The sequence below is a fragment of the Gymnoscopelus braueri genome (genome assembly GCF_963280865.1).
Source record: "Gymnoscopelus braueri genome assembly, chromosome: 6".
NCBI classification, from domain to species: domain Eukaryota; kingdom Metazoa; phylum Chordata; class Actinopteri; order Myctophiformes; family Myctophidae; genus Gymnoscopelus; species Gymnoscopelus braueri.
In genome coordinates, this window is record NC_137607.1 from 44952884 (window position 1) to 44969793 (window position 16910).

General features: G+C 42.0%; 1 protein-coding gene across 1 annotated transcript in view; it reads left to right on the forward strand.

Moving 5' to 3' along the window:
* The window catches only part of kif14 (kinesin family member 14), a 44363-nt gene that overhangs the window by 1867 nt on the left and 25586 nt on the right, over nucleotides 1-16910 (forward strand). The window contains exons 3-18 of the mRNA XM_080430342.1: nucleotides 40-294; nucleotides 802-889; nucleotides 1828-1926; nucleotides 2550-2602; nucleotides 2705-2735; nucleotides 3142-3249; nucleotides 4362-4478; nucleotides 5517-5635; nucleotides 7576-7748; nucleotides 10699-10846; nucleotides 10930-10993; nucleotides 11212-11396; nucleotides 11867-11969; nucleotides 12539-12696; nucleotides 14572-14719; nucleotides 15166-15312. Coding sequence (XP_080286468.1) covers nucleotides 40-294; nucleotides 802-889; nucleotides 1828-1926; nucleotides 2550-2602; nucleotides 2705-2735; nucleotides 3142-3249; nucleotides 4362-4478; nucleotides 5517-5635; nucleotides 7576-7748; nucleotides 10699-10846; nucleotides 10930-10993; nucleotides 11212-11396; nucleotides 11867-11969; nucleotides 12539-12696; nucleotides 14572-14719; nucleotides 15166-15312 — 1996 coding nt within the window. The remainder of the gene's footprint in view (nucleotides 1-39; nucleotides 295-801; nucleotides 890-1827; nucleotides 1927-2549; nucleotides 2603-2704; nucleotides 2736-3141; nucleotides 3250-4361; nucleotides 4479-5516; nucleotides 5636-7575; nucleotides 7749-10698; nucleotides 10847-10929; nucleotides 10994-11211; nucleotides 11397-11866; nucleotides 11970-12538; nucleotides 12697-14571; nucleotides 14720-15165; nucleotides 15313-16910) is intronic.

Below are 16910 nucleotides of genomic sequence, written 5' to 3' on the forward strand. Positions count from 1 at the left end.
CTGGATACATGACAAATTGTGCACTTTTGTACATTTTAGGGAGAAGAAAGAGAAGGCTGTGCAGGTTGTCTTCATGAACAACCAGGAGACGGTCATCCAGCACCCCGTCTCCAAACAGAGTCACTCCTTTCTATACGACTTCTCCTTCTGCTCTGTGGATGAGAGTGACTCTAGGTTTGCCAGCCAACAGATGGTATATGAGACTCTGGCCAGGCCTCTGCTGGAGAGAGCCTTTGAAGGGTTCAACACCTGCCTGTTTGCCTACGGGCAAACCGGCTCCGGCAAGTCCTACACGTACGTACCTGCACACTCACTCAGTTTAAAGACGGGAAACTGCATTCCAGGCAATGGATGCATTAGTTTAACTAGAAGAATTCTGACAGATAACATGCCTGCATCATGTGCCATGTATGTACTGCATAGGCCTAAACAACCTTGCACTGTGACTATTGACCTTGACTTTTTTGTTTTTTTTAAGCGAGAGAAGAAATCAATGGCACCTGACTCTAATCTGCCCATTTTGATCAAAATGAGAGAAAATCATTTATTCAGATATGACTGAAAGAAACACCAGAGATTACTGGTACTGCATTTACACGTATCTGTGTAAATGCATGATTCACTTATGATTAAATAACTTCTGACTTGTTATCCAGGTGGTCAATTAATATGATAACATTTTCCTTATCAAGTGTACTTTCTCCTACGGTCACTCTTTTCCGTTGTGAACAATGAGCATCATATTTTGGAAGGACACTGTTCATTGATAACGCGTCATCTTTGTTTTGCTGTCTCCTGCAGTATGATGGGCTTCGGAGAGCAGGCAGGTGTCATCCCCAGGTTCTGTGAAGAGCTCTTCTCCAGACTGTCTGCCATACAAAACCCTGAGGTACCAGGACATTTTGCACAATCATAATGATGATAATATCTCCTCAGGTTCGGTGCTTGGTCTTGGAAACCACCAGGTGGTTGGCATCACCAGACTTGAGGGAGCGGGAGGGGACATGACGGTCGAGGATGTCAGAGATGTGGGGGGGGGGGGACAAAAACATTAGCACCAGCTATGATTCCAGTGGTTCTTAACCTTACACAGGTCTTGGCCGTCCAAAAACAACAAAACTGTTTTAACTGGAAGAAACTTGGTTGGTTGGTTTTAGCTCCCGACTGTCCAAATTGTTAGTCCAATTAAGTTTCTCTCTAAACCTCCATATCCTTTACATCTATCTTGGATTCGAACCCATAAGTAGGTTGGGAGAGGCTTATTGTCGGTATCTGCCGATAACGCGGGAGTTTGTCACCATTACAATGTGCTAGACCTCTGGGAGATGGCTTGCTGAGGTGGAGTGCCAGACCTACCATCAACTCATAGTACTTGCCGCACCCAAGCCGTGCTACTCATACGCTGAGTTAGCGATGCCCGGGATTCGAACCCATGACCTTGTGGTTCAAAGGCGAGAGCTCTACCGACTGAGCTTCCCGGACACAAATTTATATCCAGTCTACCATGAAAGAATCCCTGCTTAGCCAGAGGCGATTATGTTCTTGGGAGCTTCCGGCAATTTGACTTGTCAACCAGTAGATGTCCTGCCAGACACCAGGGTCTAATTTCTCTATAGAAGAATAGGAAGACCACCCCAAATCTGCAGGAAGACTACTGCAGATTTGCTAGTAAGATTGTGTAAACATACTCTACCATTTAGATTGGTTAAAATGTCTTGGGCATTAAAATGAGGCTTGCAGCATTAGGTCGGGAAATTTGTATTAGGAAAATGCTTTTTTTTCCACTCAGTATCTTTCAAAGAGCTTGTTTGTGTTTGTTCCTTCCAGGCGGCATGCCATCTGGAGATGAGCTACTTTGAGGCCTACAACGAGAAGATCCACGACCTGCTGGTGGCCAGGGATGAGCACAGCCAGAAGAGGATGCCTGTAAGTGTTGTAGAACATCACCTATCCACCAGCCACATTTTGATACCTTTTGGTTATGACTGGGGGGGGGGGGGGGGGTCACAAACACAAGTGGACAGAACCGTACAATTTCCCTCCTAGTTCATTAAAGACTCACTTAAACAATATTCTAATTTATTTCCATTCATTATGCTTATTTATACACCATCACTCGCTGAGAATAGTAGATCTACAAGCTTGACGACTGGCTGTTTTCGGCAAGTGACACCGTATAAATCAGGCTTTAGTCATAACATCCACAACACTTACCAATGTTCTCTGTATTGCTGTAGCAGCCTGGTTTACTACTGCCACCCAGTGACCTGCTGGTAGAACTACAGTAGAGTTTGTGAGTTAGTAATGTGACTTCCTTCACTGCAGCCCAAACAGTATTTGATTGGTCAACTTCCCTGGTGTTAGATATAATTTACTGAAAATGTCAGAGAGAAACTTAAACACAGGCTCTGTGAGAAGAACTCATAATGCCACCAATATAGTTTATATTGTATTTAATTATTTTTTATTTTAATGGAAGAAAAGAAGCATTAAATGCAGGCTTATTTTTATAACAATATCTTAAAACCTCTTTGCTTTTTGTCTTCTAGTTGAGGGTGAGGGAACATCCCATCCATGGACCCTACGTGGCTGAACTGTCTGCGTAAGAAACCATTCATATGCATCTTCAGAATTTCCCTTTGTAGAACCTTTTCTGTGGTCATCTGCAGAAATGCTTACTTGTCGTTTTTTTGTTCCTCAACAGTAATGTGGTGAGCTCTTACAGAGAAATTCAGGTACGTTAAACCTGCTGTTGATTAACAGCGTGTACTTTTTTTGGCCGGGTCTAATGCTACGTTCACACTGGCAGATACAAAAGATGCAAAGAAGAATGGTAGCCTGTATCTGCCAGTGTGAATGCAACATGACTATGTATGTATGGTAGTTATAAATGTGCTGTTCCACTGAGCTTATAATGCATTATGACCAGCACTTATAATCATTTACTTATAGTACTTCATATACCTTGTTATACATTTTTATAATCATGCCTAACAAATTATAACGAGTGTTATGAAGCCTTATATTAGCACATTATAAATGCGAATATAATGCATTATAGACCACCTGACCTTTTTAAGTGGTGCCACCTTAAGTGATTAGTTCAGTCCAGACACATTGTAACACCTGTTCTTATCTCAGGGTTGGCTGGAGCTGGGAAACAAGCAGAGGGCCACCGCTGCTACATGCATGAACGACAAGAGTTCCAGATCTCACTCTGTCTTCACCCTGGTGATGACCCAGACCAAGGTACCCGCTCTACTGTAATCAGGTTTTGAAACCTTTGCCACCTGTTTACCAGTGTCTATCCACTTTTTACCTGCTGGCCCTATAATTGGGAATGTCAATATAGGCAGAATTTTTCTAAAATAGCAGATGGCTCTCTAAGCTTCGTGATGGGACATGTTGTGAAATATTTTGGCAGCCATGATTTGACTGATCCAGTTTACTGGTAAAATAAAAAAGTGACATTGTACCATCAGTCAGACTGTTATAATGCATATATTCTTCTACTAATACCAAAGGTCTGTTAAATGTATCTGAACTTCATGGTCAAACAACTCGCTAAAGTGCATTACAGTGATGAATGATGTTAATCACTTAAGCCCTATTTCTGTTGCATCGTGACGTGAGGATTTCCTGGAGGTGGTTTGAAAACTCTTGCAGAAGATGCCCAAGTTGGGTTGAAAGTGGTTAACAAATGACTCGCACATAAGAAAACTAACCCATCAACGGTGTTGGGACTAGGCTGAAAAGCTCATCATCAGTTTCTTATTACAGTCACATGCATTTCGTGTGCGTTTTGCTAGGTTTCCTCCTGACCCACTAAGGATGAATACTTTGCTTTATTTGACCATTAATCAGCATAACTGACTTGGTCACAGGATTCCATTTTGTGTGTGTGCATGGCTTAAAGTTCTCAGTCGCCAAAACTGATTTCAGTCATTTGGATTCCATAAAGGTCAGCATGTCTTCTATGGAAGCATGTTGCACAGCGAAAATAGCTTATCTACAAGTTCTCAATGCGCCTGGCTTGTAGATGGGCTATTTTCGGTTATTATTTTAAGATTGGAGCTTTTGAAGTGGTCAAATGTTCAGCAGCATCTTCCATAAAATTCTAATGGTCTTTGATATTTCATATTTTTTATTTCGATTTCTTCACCTGGTTGGCAGTATAACAGCAGGGACGATATTACTAAAGCATCATAATTTTACAGATTGTTTTGTTGTTCAGAAATCGACGTGTGTGTGGGGGGGCTCCTTTCACTCTGTTTCACAAATTAGGACTTTGTCATACAAACATTTTCAGTCATGAGATTTTATTTTTCTTATCATTTGTGTGGGGGTGTGTGTGTACGCAGACGGAGTTTGTAGAGGGAGAAGAGCATGAACACAGGATCACCAGTAGGATCAACCTGGTGGATCTAGCGGGCAGTGAACGTTGTAACACTGCACAGACCAGTGGAGACCGCCTCAGGGTAACATTATACACACTTCTACTGTACAACATTTCAACCCACTCTTTTACACATGAACTTGTGGTGCGACGGCAAAGTTGAAGTAATCTCATCTATCTTGAAGACCTAATGCTAACCTGTATTACCTGCTGTCCTTCCTATGCTAATCTACACTGTACAACACTATACCGGTATTATACATTTTAGTATGGTGCTGATATTAATATGAAGACATTTTGAGATCAGAAGTATTTCCAGAAGTTTAATTAAAAAACAAATGTAATTTTTTTTCCTCCCCGAAAGATGATATTTTTGGCATTTGATGCTTTATTTAGTTGAGAGAGGAAACCTAGGACCGACAGAGGAGAGACGAGATGAGAGTTGGATTCTGCTAACTCTGGGGAGCTGTTAACACATTGATTGCCAAGAGCAAGTTAACTTGATCTTTCAAATCCATCACTTGATTGCCAAGATCAAGTTAACTTGATCTTTCAAAAAAAAAGAAAAATTAAAATTTGACCCAAAGACCGAGAAGATATGATTTTTCGAAGATCTAGACTCCTATCCACTTCCTTGTTAACTTAAACATTCTGTATCTCGGCTCCTGAGTACTTTTTTTTTCTCAATGAAAAATCTCTGGCATAAAACTGCAAAAAATCTGAAATAATTCTGGCAGGCAATAAGGACAATAAGCTCTGCTAGGGCTGGGCGATATGACTTCAAATCAGTATCACACTTTTGCCTTGATTGAATAGTGACCGACTATAAAATAAATGGTAAAAAATAGCCGCTCTACAAGCTCACAGCGGTTGTGAACTTGTAGATCACTTATTTTCACATGCCACCATTGACTAACTATTAAGCTCTGTATTATACAGACTAGTTGAATCAGTTGATTATAAAAGATCTAGTTTTAATAAACACATAAAACAAATCTTGATTATTTGTTTAACCTACATTAAGCGGTTTAGAGGTGCTAAATGCATATATAATTATTTTTTATATATATAAAAAAATCTGTTAATTGCCCAGCCCTAAGCTCTACTATATTGGCTACAGGAAGGTTCCAGCATCAACAAGTCTCTGCTGACCCTGGGGAAGGTGATCTACGCCCTATCAGAACAGGCCCTGACCAAGAAGAAGTGCTTCATCCCATACAGAGACTCTGTCCTCACATGGTGAGATATTCTACTCATTCATTATTACATTATGCAAAACGACTAGAAACTCCTGTAGATTTTAATGTATGTTATTGCAACATATTAAATACCTGAAGGGGCATTTTATGATACTATGTACTGGAAAGGAGGGTCCGGCCGATAGTCGAACCTCAGATTCAAGAGGAGCAATGTGGTTTCCGTCCTGGTCGTGGAACAACTGACCAACTCTTTACTCTGGCAGGGATCCTGGAGAGGGCCTGGGAGTATGCATATCCGGTCTACATGTGTTTTGTGGATTTGGAGAAGGCATATGACCGGGTCCCCCGGGAGTTTCTGTGGGAGGTGCTGCGGGAATATGGGGTGAGGGGGACCTTGTTGAGGGCCATCCAATCTCTGTACGCCCAAAGCGAGAGCTGTGTCCGTGTGCTCGGCAGTAAGTCGGATTCTTTTCCAGTGGGGGTTGGTCTCAGACAGGGCTGCGCCTTGTCACCTATCCTGTTTGTGATATTCATGGACAGGATCTCGAGGCGAAGTCGTGGCGGAGAGGGTATACGGATCGGTGAACTAAGGGTTGCGTCACTGCTTTTTGCGGATGATGTGGTCCTGATGGCACCATCGGTCCGGGACCTTCAGCTCTCACTGGATCGGTTCGCAGTCGAGTGTGCGTCGGCTGGGATGAAAATCAGCATCTCCAAATCTGAGGCCATGGTTCTCAGCAGGAAACCGGTGGATTGTGCAGTCCGGGTAGGGAATGAGGCTTTGCCCCAGGTGAAGGAGTTTAAGTATCTCGGGGTCTTGTTCACGAGTGAGGGGAGGACTGAGCAGGAGATCAGCCGGAGAATCGGAGCAGCAGGAGCGGTATTGCAGTCGCTGTACCGCACTGTGGTGACGAAAAGAGAGCTGAGCCAGAAGGCAAAGCTCTCGGTCTTCCGAGCAATCTTCGTTCCTACTCTAACCTATGGTCATGAAGTGTGGGTCATGACCGAAAGAACAAGGTCGCGGGTACAAGCGGCCGAAATGAGTTTTCTCAGACGGGTGGCTGGCATCTCCCTTAGAGATAGGGTGAGAAGTTCGGTCACCCGGGAGAGACTCGGAGTAGAGTCGCTGCTCCTTCGCTTGGAAAGGAGCCAGCTTAGGTGGTTCGGGCATCTAGTACGGATGCCTCCCGAGCGTCTCCCTAGGGAGGTCCTCGCTGCACGTCCCACTGGGAGGAGACCCCGGGGCAGACCAAGGACCAGATGGGCAGATTACATCTCCACACTGGCCTGGGAACGCCTCGGAATCCCCCAGGAGGAAGTTGCTAATGTTGCTCAGGAGAGGAAAGTCTGGAGCTCTCTGCTGGAACTGTTGCCCCCGCGACCCGACTCCGGATAAGCGGTTGAAGATGGATGGATGGATGGATAGTTGCACTTATCCCAACATTTTGAGATGAAATATTGCCACTCTACCCCCTTGGGGTAATTGTGTTGAAAATAGTCAAGCTGTTGGAACGAACATGGAGTGTGCAGGGGTTGACACTAAGGTCTCAGAGGCACTTGCCCGAGAAGAAGAGGGAAACAAAAAATGTAATAATATGAATAAAGATTCTGGGTACTTAAAAGCAGCATCCCCTTGTTTCTGAGAGCGAAAATTTGTAAACTTGTGCACACAGTAGCACTCGGCAGCATCTTTTTTAACACTATTATTCACTATTATTCACTACACTCAGAAAAATATTTGAAAAATTGTGCATTTCCGTTTGTAGTAGACCTGCATTCTGCATGCTGCTTATTAAGTAAGCCTAACTATTTTAAAAACTAAGTATGAATAGTTACATTTTTAGTCTGCTTCTTGAGTGCAGGCATTGGTCAATCCGATTTTCAAAAAAATACCAGATATCTTCTGTCCTGGACGATTGACCGGCATATCTAATCTTGACTCCTTGACCAATTCTTTGAGCCGTTTGTCCCTGGTGGCAGGTTGCTGAAGGAGAGCCTGGGAGGAAACTCTAAGACCACCATGATCGCCACGCTGAGTCCGGCCGCCAGTAACATGGAGGAGACCCTGAGCACGCTGCGCTACGCCAAGCAGGCCCGCATGATCATCAACCTCGCCAAGGTCAACGAGGACACCAACGCCAAGCTGATCCGAGGTCAGAGACGCCACAGTACAGGGGCCACACACATCTCTAGTGTTGAGCTCAGCTCACCGGTATAAGGTGTCCCTGAGCAAGACACTGAACCGCTAGGTTTGCATAGCCAGACAGTCTGTGATCTCTGCCTAAAACGTCTGGTGACATCTAAATTCAATGTAGAGGCTAGAACAGCGGTGAAAACATACTGTACTCTGACAAACCTACGCCTACTGCTTAATGTAAACAAATCGTATCACTGTTAAATCTGTTTTTCCACCCATTTTTTGGGCGGTGAAACCGCCCCTATAAGTGAGGTTTGGATATTTGTAAAATGTTTATACAATTTTATTTGTACAATTTGTACAATGCACCGTGATTGGCCAATCACAGTCTATTCAGGACTGTGATTGGCCAGTGTCACATGACACATGTGCATAGCCCTATATAAGAAACCATAACTTGAAAAAAAAACATTGATTTTTTCCAAGTTATGGTTTCTTCCATCATAAAGAGTGTTTCAATAAATGTATTTATTTTTTGTACATGATTGGTTGACTCCATTCAGTATTGTGATTAGCTAGCAAGACACCGCCCACTTCACACAGGGTGTGATTTTTATCTCTTACATTGAATTCAGATATTGCCAGAGCCTACCTCTGATTGTTTGATTACGTGAGACTACTTCTTAAAAGGATCCCTGGCTAATAAGCCAAATATACATTATAATTGTCCTCTATAACTAAAATGAAAAACACCGTAAATATTTTATTTTAGAAATGGTACATTTTTCACTCGATGGGGCCCGTCGCAAGTTGATGTCATTTGTCCATGTGTGGTCCAGCCCTATGGACTGCATGTGAAAATAAAAAATGACTTAAAGGGATATTTCACTTTCAAAAAAACTTTTGGTCATTTTATCATCTACTCAGGCCTTTGTGAGCCCCCCAGACAGTTTTTAAGTTGCTCGATTCAGTATTTATATATTTGATATTCATTTTATCAGACACGCCCCCTTCCTATACAAACCCATTGTAACTTCAAACTCTATTTTAACCATGTTAGATTCGTCAAACACCCGTCCTTGGTTCTGGTGACTCACCCTGCCCTCCTAATGCGTGAGGGGGCCATGTTTTTCCGATATTTTTTTTCATTTATTTTATTTTTTTATTTTTTTTTCAATTTAAAAAAAATATATTTAAAATAAATGAAAAAAGTAATTGAAAAAACACGGCCCCCTCGCGTATTAGGGGGGCAGGGTGAGTCACAAAGGCCTGAGTAGACGATAAAATGACCAAAAGTTTTTTTGAAGTGAAATATCCCTATAATACTTCCTACGGTTAATATGAGCATCAAATAATATTTTAAATGTTGTTTTTGCAACTTGCGACGGGCATTGCCCCTCTTGAGTAAAAGTTTCTGAACTACATCAAATATTTAAGTTTTCCTTTTAAATAAATATTTTAGTTATAGATGGCCATTATAATGTATTGAGGCATATTTGGCTTATTAGCCAGGGATCTTTTAACCCCTAACAGCCTCCGTCTGGTCTAGTGGACAGGTGGACAGACGCACTATGTTCTTACCTACTATCGGTATACTTCATATTCAACACTTCAGATGATTTAATCAATTTATTATTAAAGCTTGGAAAAAGAGCAGAAATGGAACATGTTGATAATATAGGCTCATTCTACAATATTCAGTCTTATATATTTTGACTCATTTAATTAGCACCCCCTCCCTCAGTGGACTGCGTCCTATTGTTAATTGACGTGCAGTCCTTCTGTTTCTGGTGCATTCGTTTACTATTTTGTGTACATGTGAAAATTCATTCCTTTGTGCACTCACTGTGCTGTTATTTACACTCCCTCTGCTGCGGCTGTCTGCATACCACTCATTCTCTTTCCTCATCTCCTTGCTCTGTGACAGTATTACTATCCTTGTGAGGACCGAATGTCTCCACAAGTATAGTAGAATTTGAGAAATAGACTATTTTCCTGTGAGAGAAATGGCTTTTTTTTTGGTCACACTTAGGAAAAGATTTGTGTTGGGGTTTAGGGATTTGTGTTGGGCTTTAGGATTTGAGGTTTGGGGTGAGGTTTTCAATATTTTATACTTGATGATGTCACACACCAAAAAATATCAAATCTACAAGCTCACAATGCGTCGCATCGTGGCTCGTTGTGAGGTTGTAGATGGATATTTTTACTTTTGGCTTACAGTTAACAATGCAAAACCAAAAAATGGTAAATGATAAAATTGCTCTCCTAAACTGTTGATGTGCTCACAAGTATAGTAATGCAAACGTGTGTGTGTGTGTGTGTCTCTCCCTCTGACACCCATCCTCCTGTCCACCCATCCATCCATCACCACCTTATTCACCACCCAGTTCAATTAAGGCTTGGCCCTAACCTTGCCTCTGGGCCATATTTATGCACTGTCAGCTGCACCACGGCAGCTAACTGTCATGCAAGTATTATTTTTCACAAGAAGATTGCCCTGTTTGCCGTTCTGAGCACTAGGGGGAGCTCTTGTTGTGGATTTAAGTTTCCTCCTGTGGTACCTGTCTGGTAGATCTGGTCTTGTATCATAGTTGAGAGCAACGTTGGTTAGTAAAATAACTGAAACAACTTCATGTTGGTTAGGTAAGAAGACATGGTTAGACTGGTTAGAATATTTCACTTAACAATTCATATAGTAGCTTCTTAGAAACAATATTTTAGGTTGAGGTATTATATTGGCAATATTTTGGATTATTGTCTGTGTGCATGTGGTGTTGGCTTTCATGTTATGTGTGTGGTGTTCCTAGTATCCACGCATGCAAAAAATAATTAAGAAATTGTAAAATATGTGTCAGTAGTTTCACCCCTGAATGTTACATTGCAGTGTGTGTACGTTTATACCATACTGTGTATCTGTATAAATGTGTATCTGTATGTATACACATATACTGTGTGTCTGTATCCAGACCTGAAGGCCGAGGTGGAGAAGCTCCGTTCGGCCCAGATGAGCTCCCAGGGTGTGGAGCCGGAGAGGGTGAGAGGCTACCAGCAGGAGATCTCTGCCCTGAGGAGCAGACTGCTCAGCCAGGAGAGACAGATGACCGAGACCAACCGGTCAGTCCTTTAGATCATTTGTTGATTAACAGGTAGAACATCTCACAATTGTATGTTGTTAATAAATGTAATTTGTTTTTCAGGGCGTGGAGAGAGAAACTCGAGCAGGCGGATATTCGCAAGCGAGAGGAGGCTGAGGCGCTGCAGGTAAGCGGATGTATAGGAATACTTAACCCACGCACAGGACGCGTGCGTGGGGGGGGGGGGGGGGCGCATACCCCCCCACGGGTATGGACTATATTACTAAAACATCATAATTTTGCGGCGCTAGTGTTGGTGTTTCACAAATCGCACATTAGGACTTGGCCATACAATATTCGGGAGAATTAATTTTTGCTTTATTCCATGCGTCTGTCCGTCCCCAGAGGGCAGGCGTGACCTTCAAGGTGGACAACAGGCTTCCTAACCTGGTGAACCTGAACGAGGACCCCCAGCTGTCTGAGATGCTGCTCTATATGGTCAGAGAGGGACAGACCAGGGTGGGCAAATGCAAGTTCGATTCCCTCCATGACATCCAGCTGTCAGGAGCCCTCATTGCCGACCAACACTGGTGAGGCGGAGAAATATAGATATAGACTATAGAAACATCTATAGTCTTATCCGTTTGTTCAATTAATCAATTGATAAATGATAGATTGGAGGTCTGCTTCAAATAACTACAGTAGCACATGTGCATTGCTGGGAGGTAGCCTACCCAACTAGACCTCCCACCACTGCCCATGTGCTACTGTAGTTACGTACAGTATTCATATACTTTACGACACAGATTGGTTAAAATTATGTGTCATTCATTCAAATCTGGCCCGAGTTATAGCTTTAGGCAATTTGAATGTCTGTTTAGTGAGCATACATGGCTGTTACTAAATGGCCCTTTTTTAATATATATATATATATATTTATATTTATTGGCCATTTATTGAAACTATTAGATGGGTTGCTTTGTAATGGAAAAAACATTACATTAGACAAATAAAATTACAACCACATTTTTGTCTTTTTCCTGTCTTGTGTCTGTTTCAGTGTCATAGCCAACGTTAATGGAACGGTCAGCATCACTCCCATGGAGAACGCCAAGACCTATGTTAATGGAAACATCATCTCTGACTGCATAGTGCTTCACCATGTAAATATATCGATCTATCTGTGCTGACAGGTTTATCCTGGCACCATGTAACAATTAACATTTAAAACATTGTTATGTCATTTATGTGGCGTGTTCACAGAGGGCTCCTTTTAATTTGCAGCACCAGTCTTCCATGTATTTCTATGGTAAAGACACGCTGGTGTGCTCCTCTTCCCTTTGGAGAGGAGTGCTGGTCATTTGATCCTCCCGATTGAGTGTGACAACCCGATAATTTACAACCGACATTTGAATCATTTTTTACATTGTTACAGCTAAGCTATTTGTACTAATAACACAGATGACCAGACGCTTGAGCAGTGAGCACCTGAAAGGTTAGAACAGTGCGGGCATCACGCTATGTGCGAATGCTATGGACATTATGTCAAAGCACTCCTCATCTCAATAGGCGTCCTCTGTGGACATGGCCCCCCTACTTCTTGTCGTATACCGCTTTGCTTTTACTAAGCTTGTATGTCCTTTGCTTCTCACCAAGTGACTCTGTGATTAGCGCTACATGAATCTCTTAATTACACTTCTATCACCTTTGTTCTTTGCCGTTCCTTGGACAGGGTGACCGGTTGATTCTGGGCGGAGACCATTACTTCCGCTTCAACCACCCGGCAGAGGTGCAGGCTGGGAAACGGGTCTCTTGCTGGACAGGTGCCCGCGATGGACACAAGGACTTTGAGTTTGCCAAAAACGAACTGCTCTCTTCTCAAAGAGCCCAGTGAGTCTAAAGGGGCATCCAGACCAGCAATTAAAAGCTTAATCTATACATTTGCAGGTCTTAGGATAAATGAATCCTACCACTCTGTACAACAGAGACTATCTTTTGGTCAAGGCAGGAAATCGTCCCTGTCTGGTGGAAACCTTGCATGTCCTCGTAGATCTGCTATTTTCACTACTTTAGCACGACGCTCTTGTATGATAAAGTAGGGCATTCATTTACGTTAAACGTTTAAATATTGAGATACAAGGTTTCTGCCCGACAGCAATGAAATGGGCTTTTTCATTGATTGACCGCTGCGGTTGGTGGTTTCTAACATTGTATAAGTGGCAACATCTTGCTTAGAATACAAAGAAGGCACCAGATGTGTTCTGGTACGGTTACACATGAACTGTCTTGTTTTGGGGAATTAATGCCCATAAATGCGCTCTTAGACTCTCCTGTAAAAGTACACGTTTTCCACTTTTTGTTTTTTTGGCAGTAGGTACCTGGGAGTTATGAGCTTTTAAAATGAAAGGAAAATGCAGTCCTCTGACATCACTGAATTACACTGCTTGAGATGACTTGGTACCAGAAAATGACCATAAAAATGTCTCCAAGTTAAACATCTAGTATTATGGAAAGTAGATGGGGGGGGGGGGGGAATATATCATGTCTATAAAATGTTCCTCCTACAACCTTTAGAGCAGTGTTTCTCAAACTTTTTAATGTAACTGACCCCCAAATTGACACATATTAGCCCGCGGACCCCCATTTGAAAACGTATGCCAAGGACCCCCATAAGGGAAGCTTTTTATGGAAGTACAGCAGAGATTCTCAAACATTTTAATCTCAAGGTTTGATATGCGTTAGGCCACTTACCCTTATTTGATACCATGATCTCTGGGACCCCAAATCTATACTTAGCATTATCAGTGTTAATTTAACTCTATAACGGCTAAATTTTCTCCATGAATTCAAGGTTTCACAGGTTGAGTAAATAATTGAAAAACAGTCATTAAAGGAGGAGTTCACCCACAACATTACTTATTTTCTATCAATTACACACCCCATGAAGCCTTGATTTCATGGATTCATTTTTGTTTTTGTGGCATTCCTAAGACAATAATTTGATGACTGTGTATTTCCGGTAGGAGACACAAATAATCTACTTTGTCTCCTACCGGATACATTAGCCGGTAGGAGACGGGAATGAAATTATTAGCTTAAGAATGCGACAAAAATAAAAAAGAATCCATGGATTCAACGCTTCATAGGGTGTGCAATTGATAGAAAATAAGTCATTTTTGGGGTAAACTCCTCCTTTAACATTTTGGGGGTGTAGTATAGGGCTGTCATGATCATGCCATTTTACTTAATAATTAATTGTCACAAATGATTAACGATTTAATTGTGTTTTTGGCATTGAACATATGGATAAAAATTACATTTGTTTGGCTTCTAGGCTTTGTAGAAAAATATTCCACAGGGCAGATATGACAAATAACGTAAATGTACAAAGACATGACACATTTAACTTTATACTTTCAAAATGTAAAAAAAAAGAAATGTCCAAGCTCACAATGCGTTGATGTGTTTTAAATCTGTTATTTCACCCTTTAAAAAATATATATATTTAAAAGTGTATGAAACTTTCAACATACTGAAGCATTCCTTTAACCACTTAAACCCCTGTACTCTTAGAGAACTTGACTTTGTTACAACTGCACTTTGACCACTTTTTCCGTGCACACCAAATCTCTTTACCAAAAACGGCAGATCTGTAATCTCATGATGCGACGCATTGTGAGCTTGCAGATCTGCCATTTTTGGCTAATACTCCCCCCCCCAGAATATGGACGCTGTGGTTTACGTGGCGTGTGTGTCTCTCTCCAGACTAGAGGCAGAGATGGAGGAGGCCCAGGTGAAGGCCAAACAAGAGATGATGCAGGGCATTCAGATGGCCAAGGAGGTGGCTCAGCAGGAGCTGCAGGAGCAGAGGAGTCTCTATGAAGCCCGCATCAAATCTTTGGAGACAGAACTGGTACAGTACACCCATCATTACTTCTGACTTTAAGTTAGGGCCATAGTAAATAAGATCATCTAGAAAATCAATCGTCAGATAAATGGATATGAATAATTGTAATTTTATGGTCATAAATGAATTGCATAGATTAAAAGAATAAAGTGCAACATTATAGTAAATGGGCCCTTGATTATTTGCTTAATGTTTTATCTGCAGTAATAAATGGCATGTGTTCATGTTGATATGACTAGAGGTTCACACCTACGTCGCACTGCCGATCTGACCAAATATCTGAGTCCTAGTGTTGGAGGGCTTTGTCAGAGTAGCTGTCTGTCTGCGTCCCTTTTGTGCCCATATTATGTAGTTGTCCGTCTGGCGACCTGTGTCCCTTTTATGCTCCATATATGGAGATCTATGTATTTGTATGCACTCGTTTGATTAATTTATACATGTTTCCCCTACAGCAGGGGGAGGAAGATCGTAAGCGTGTTCAGGAGCAGGACCAGCAGCGCGTGGCTAACCAAATGGTCCAGCTGCAGATGGATAAGAAGGAGTTGGAGCAGGCAGTGGACACCCAGAAGAAGCACTTCCGCTTGCACATGGAGGCTCAGGTCAGGACACCCCAGGAACTGTAGAAAGTTTCATGTGCAATGTTGGTCAAACCCAATAGAGCACCGAAGTCCTGACGTCACTCGTTCATCCCCAGGTTTGCGGAAGTAATTTCTCTATGGAGAATAACATTGGGTCATCTTAGAATCGTCTCATATAAGAATTGTGGTCCAAAAATAAACACCGCGTGTCGGCGTTATTGTCAGGGAGGAGGTTCTGTATAGTTTATGATAGTCAGTCACTTATATTTGATACAGTTTGTTTCTGGCGAAAATGTAACTAATTTGGCGGAAGTAACATTAGCGTTTTCTCACCGTCAGTTGATGCTTCATATCCATAAGAGTCAACCCGCCGTGGTCATTTGTTTATTTTTGGAACACAGTTCTTATTTGACGCGATATTAAATACGTCTATGGGATTCAGAACGGGGGTGGAAAACTGCGAACCAGGTAGACAAACAAAGGATGTGTAAATGACGTCAGACTTCGGCGGTCTATTCAGTCAGATAATACCGTGGTCAAAAAAGGGACCCTTACTCCCTTTCTAACACCAGTACCTCCTGTTCAGTGCAGTGTTACTGGCTTTACATGGGGACAGACTACTTTGCTCTCTTCCCTCCCTGTTGGATGCTGTTCCTTCCAGGGCTCGAGAGATGCAGACACTTGACAACTGTTAACAACCTTTCTGGGTTCATGGGCTTTTATAATATTCTTGCACTGTATCTGCTAATTCCTGAATGCTTCTGTCTAGAATAAACTAACCACTTTCAACTTGTTAAAATGTTCTGGGTCAGTAAGCAGAGTGAACTATACCTGGTGTTGCTGGTTTGTAAGAATAGTGATTGCGTCAAATTGGTCAACACACTCCTTAGGTCTCTTAACTCTTAACTTTTATTCTAGCTAGACTACTAGACTGCCTCACACTTATGTTAGTACAGTAGTACCATCAAATTAGTGTTTTAGCTGTTCTGGGCATTGTCGAGGGGAAAGGAGTTTCTATAATCTCTTAAAAACCCTTGGTATGAAAATATGTTATCGCATACTGTAGATAGGGCCAGGGTCCCCACGGTCATGAAATTCCTGGAAATATTTTGAAATAAAAATTTAAAAAATCCAGTACTGGAAAAGGTTTGGAATTGATCAAAGGTCCTGGATATTATCAAGGGTCCTGGAAAAATATTTGGCTATTTTTTTTTAATACAAAACATTTTCATAAACATGTATAACATTACACAAAATATGTAACATAAGTAGTTTTTCGCCGAACGGGCTGTGTAACACCCCATCCGCACTGCCAGTGATGCGACGTGACGCGAAGCGAGCGGGCGATGTAATCTCATTAAAATACATGTTTTTGAATGAGACCGTCCTGACCTACCGCGAGCGACAACGAACTGTGCAACGACGTCGTCCACCCCTCCTATTTTCGCTCGCAGGGTCACTATGCCCTAATTTTGCACGAAATGTTGAATGAAATTGTACTATTTTATATTCTATGCTTTATTTTTGCTACACTGCCTATCTTTGGGCATTGTACATAGGAGTAAGAGACACATTATTGCGCTTAATGATTGTTTCATAGGCCTGGAAATTGGGCTAAA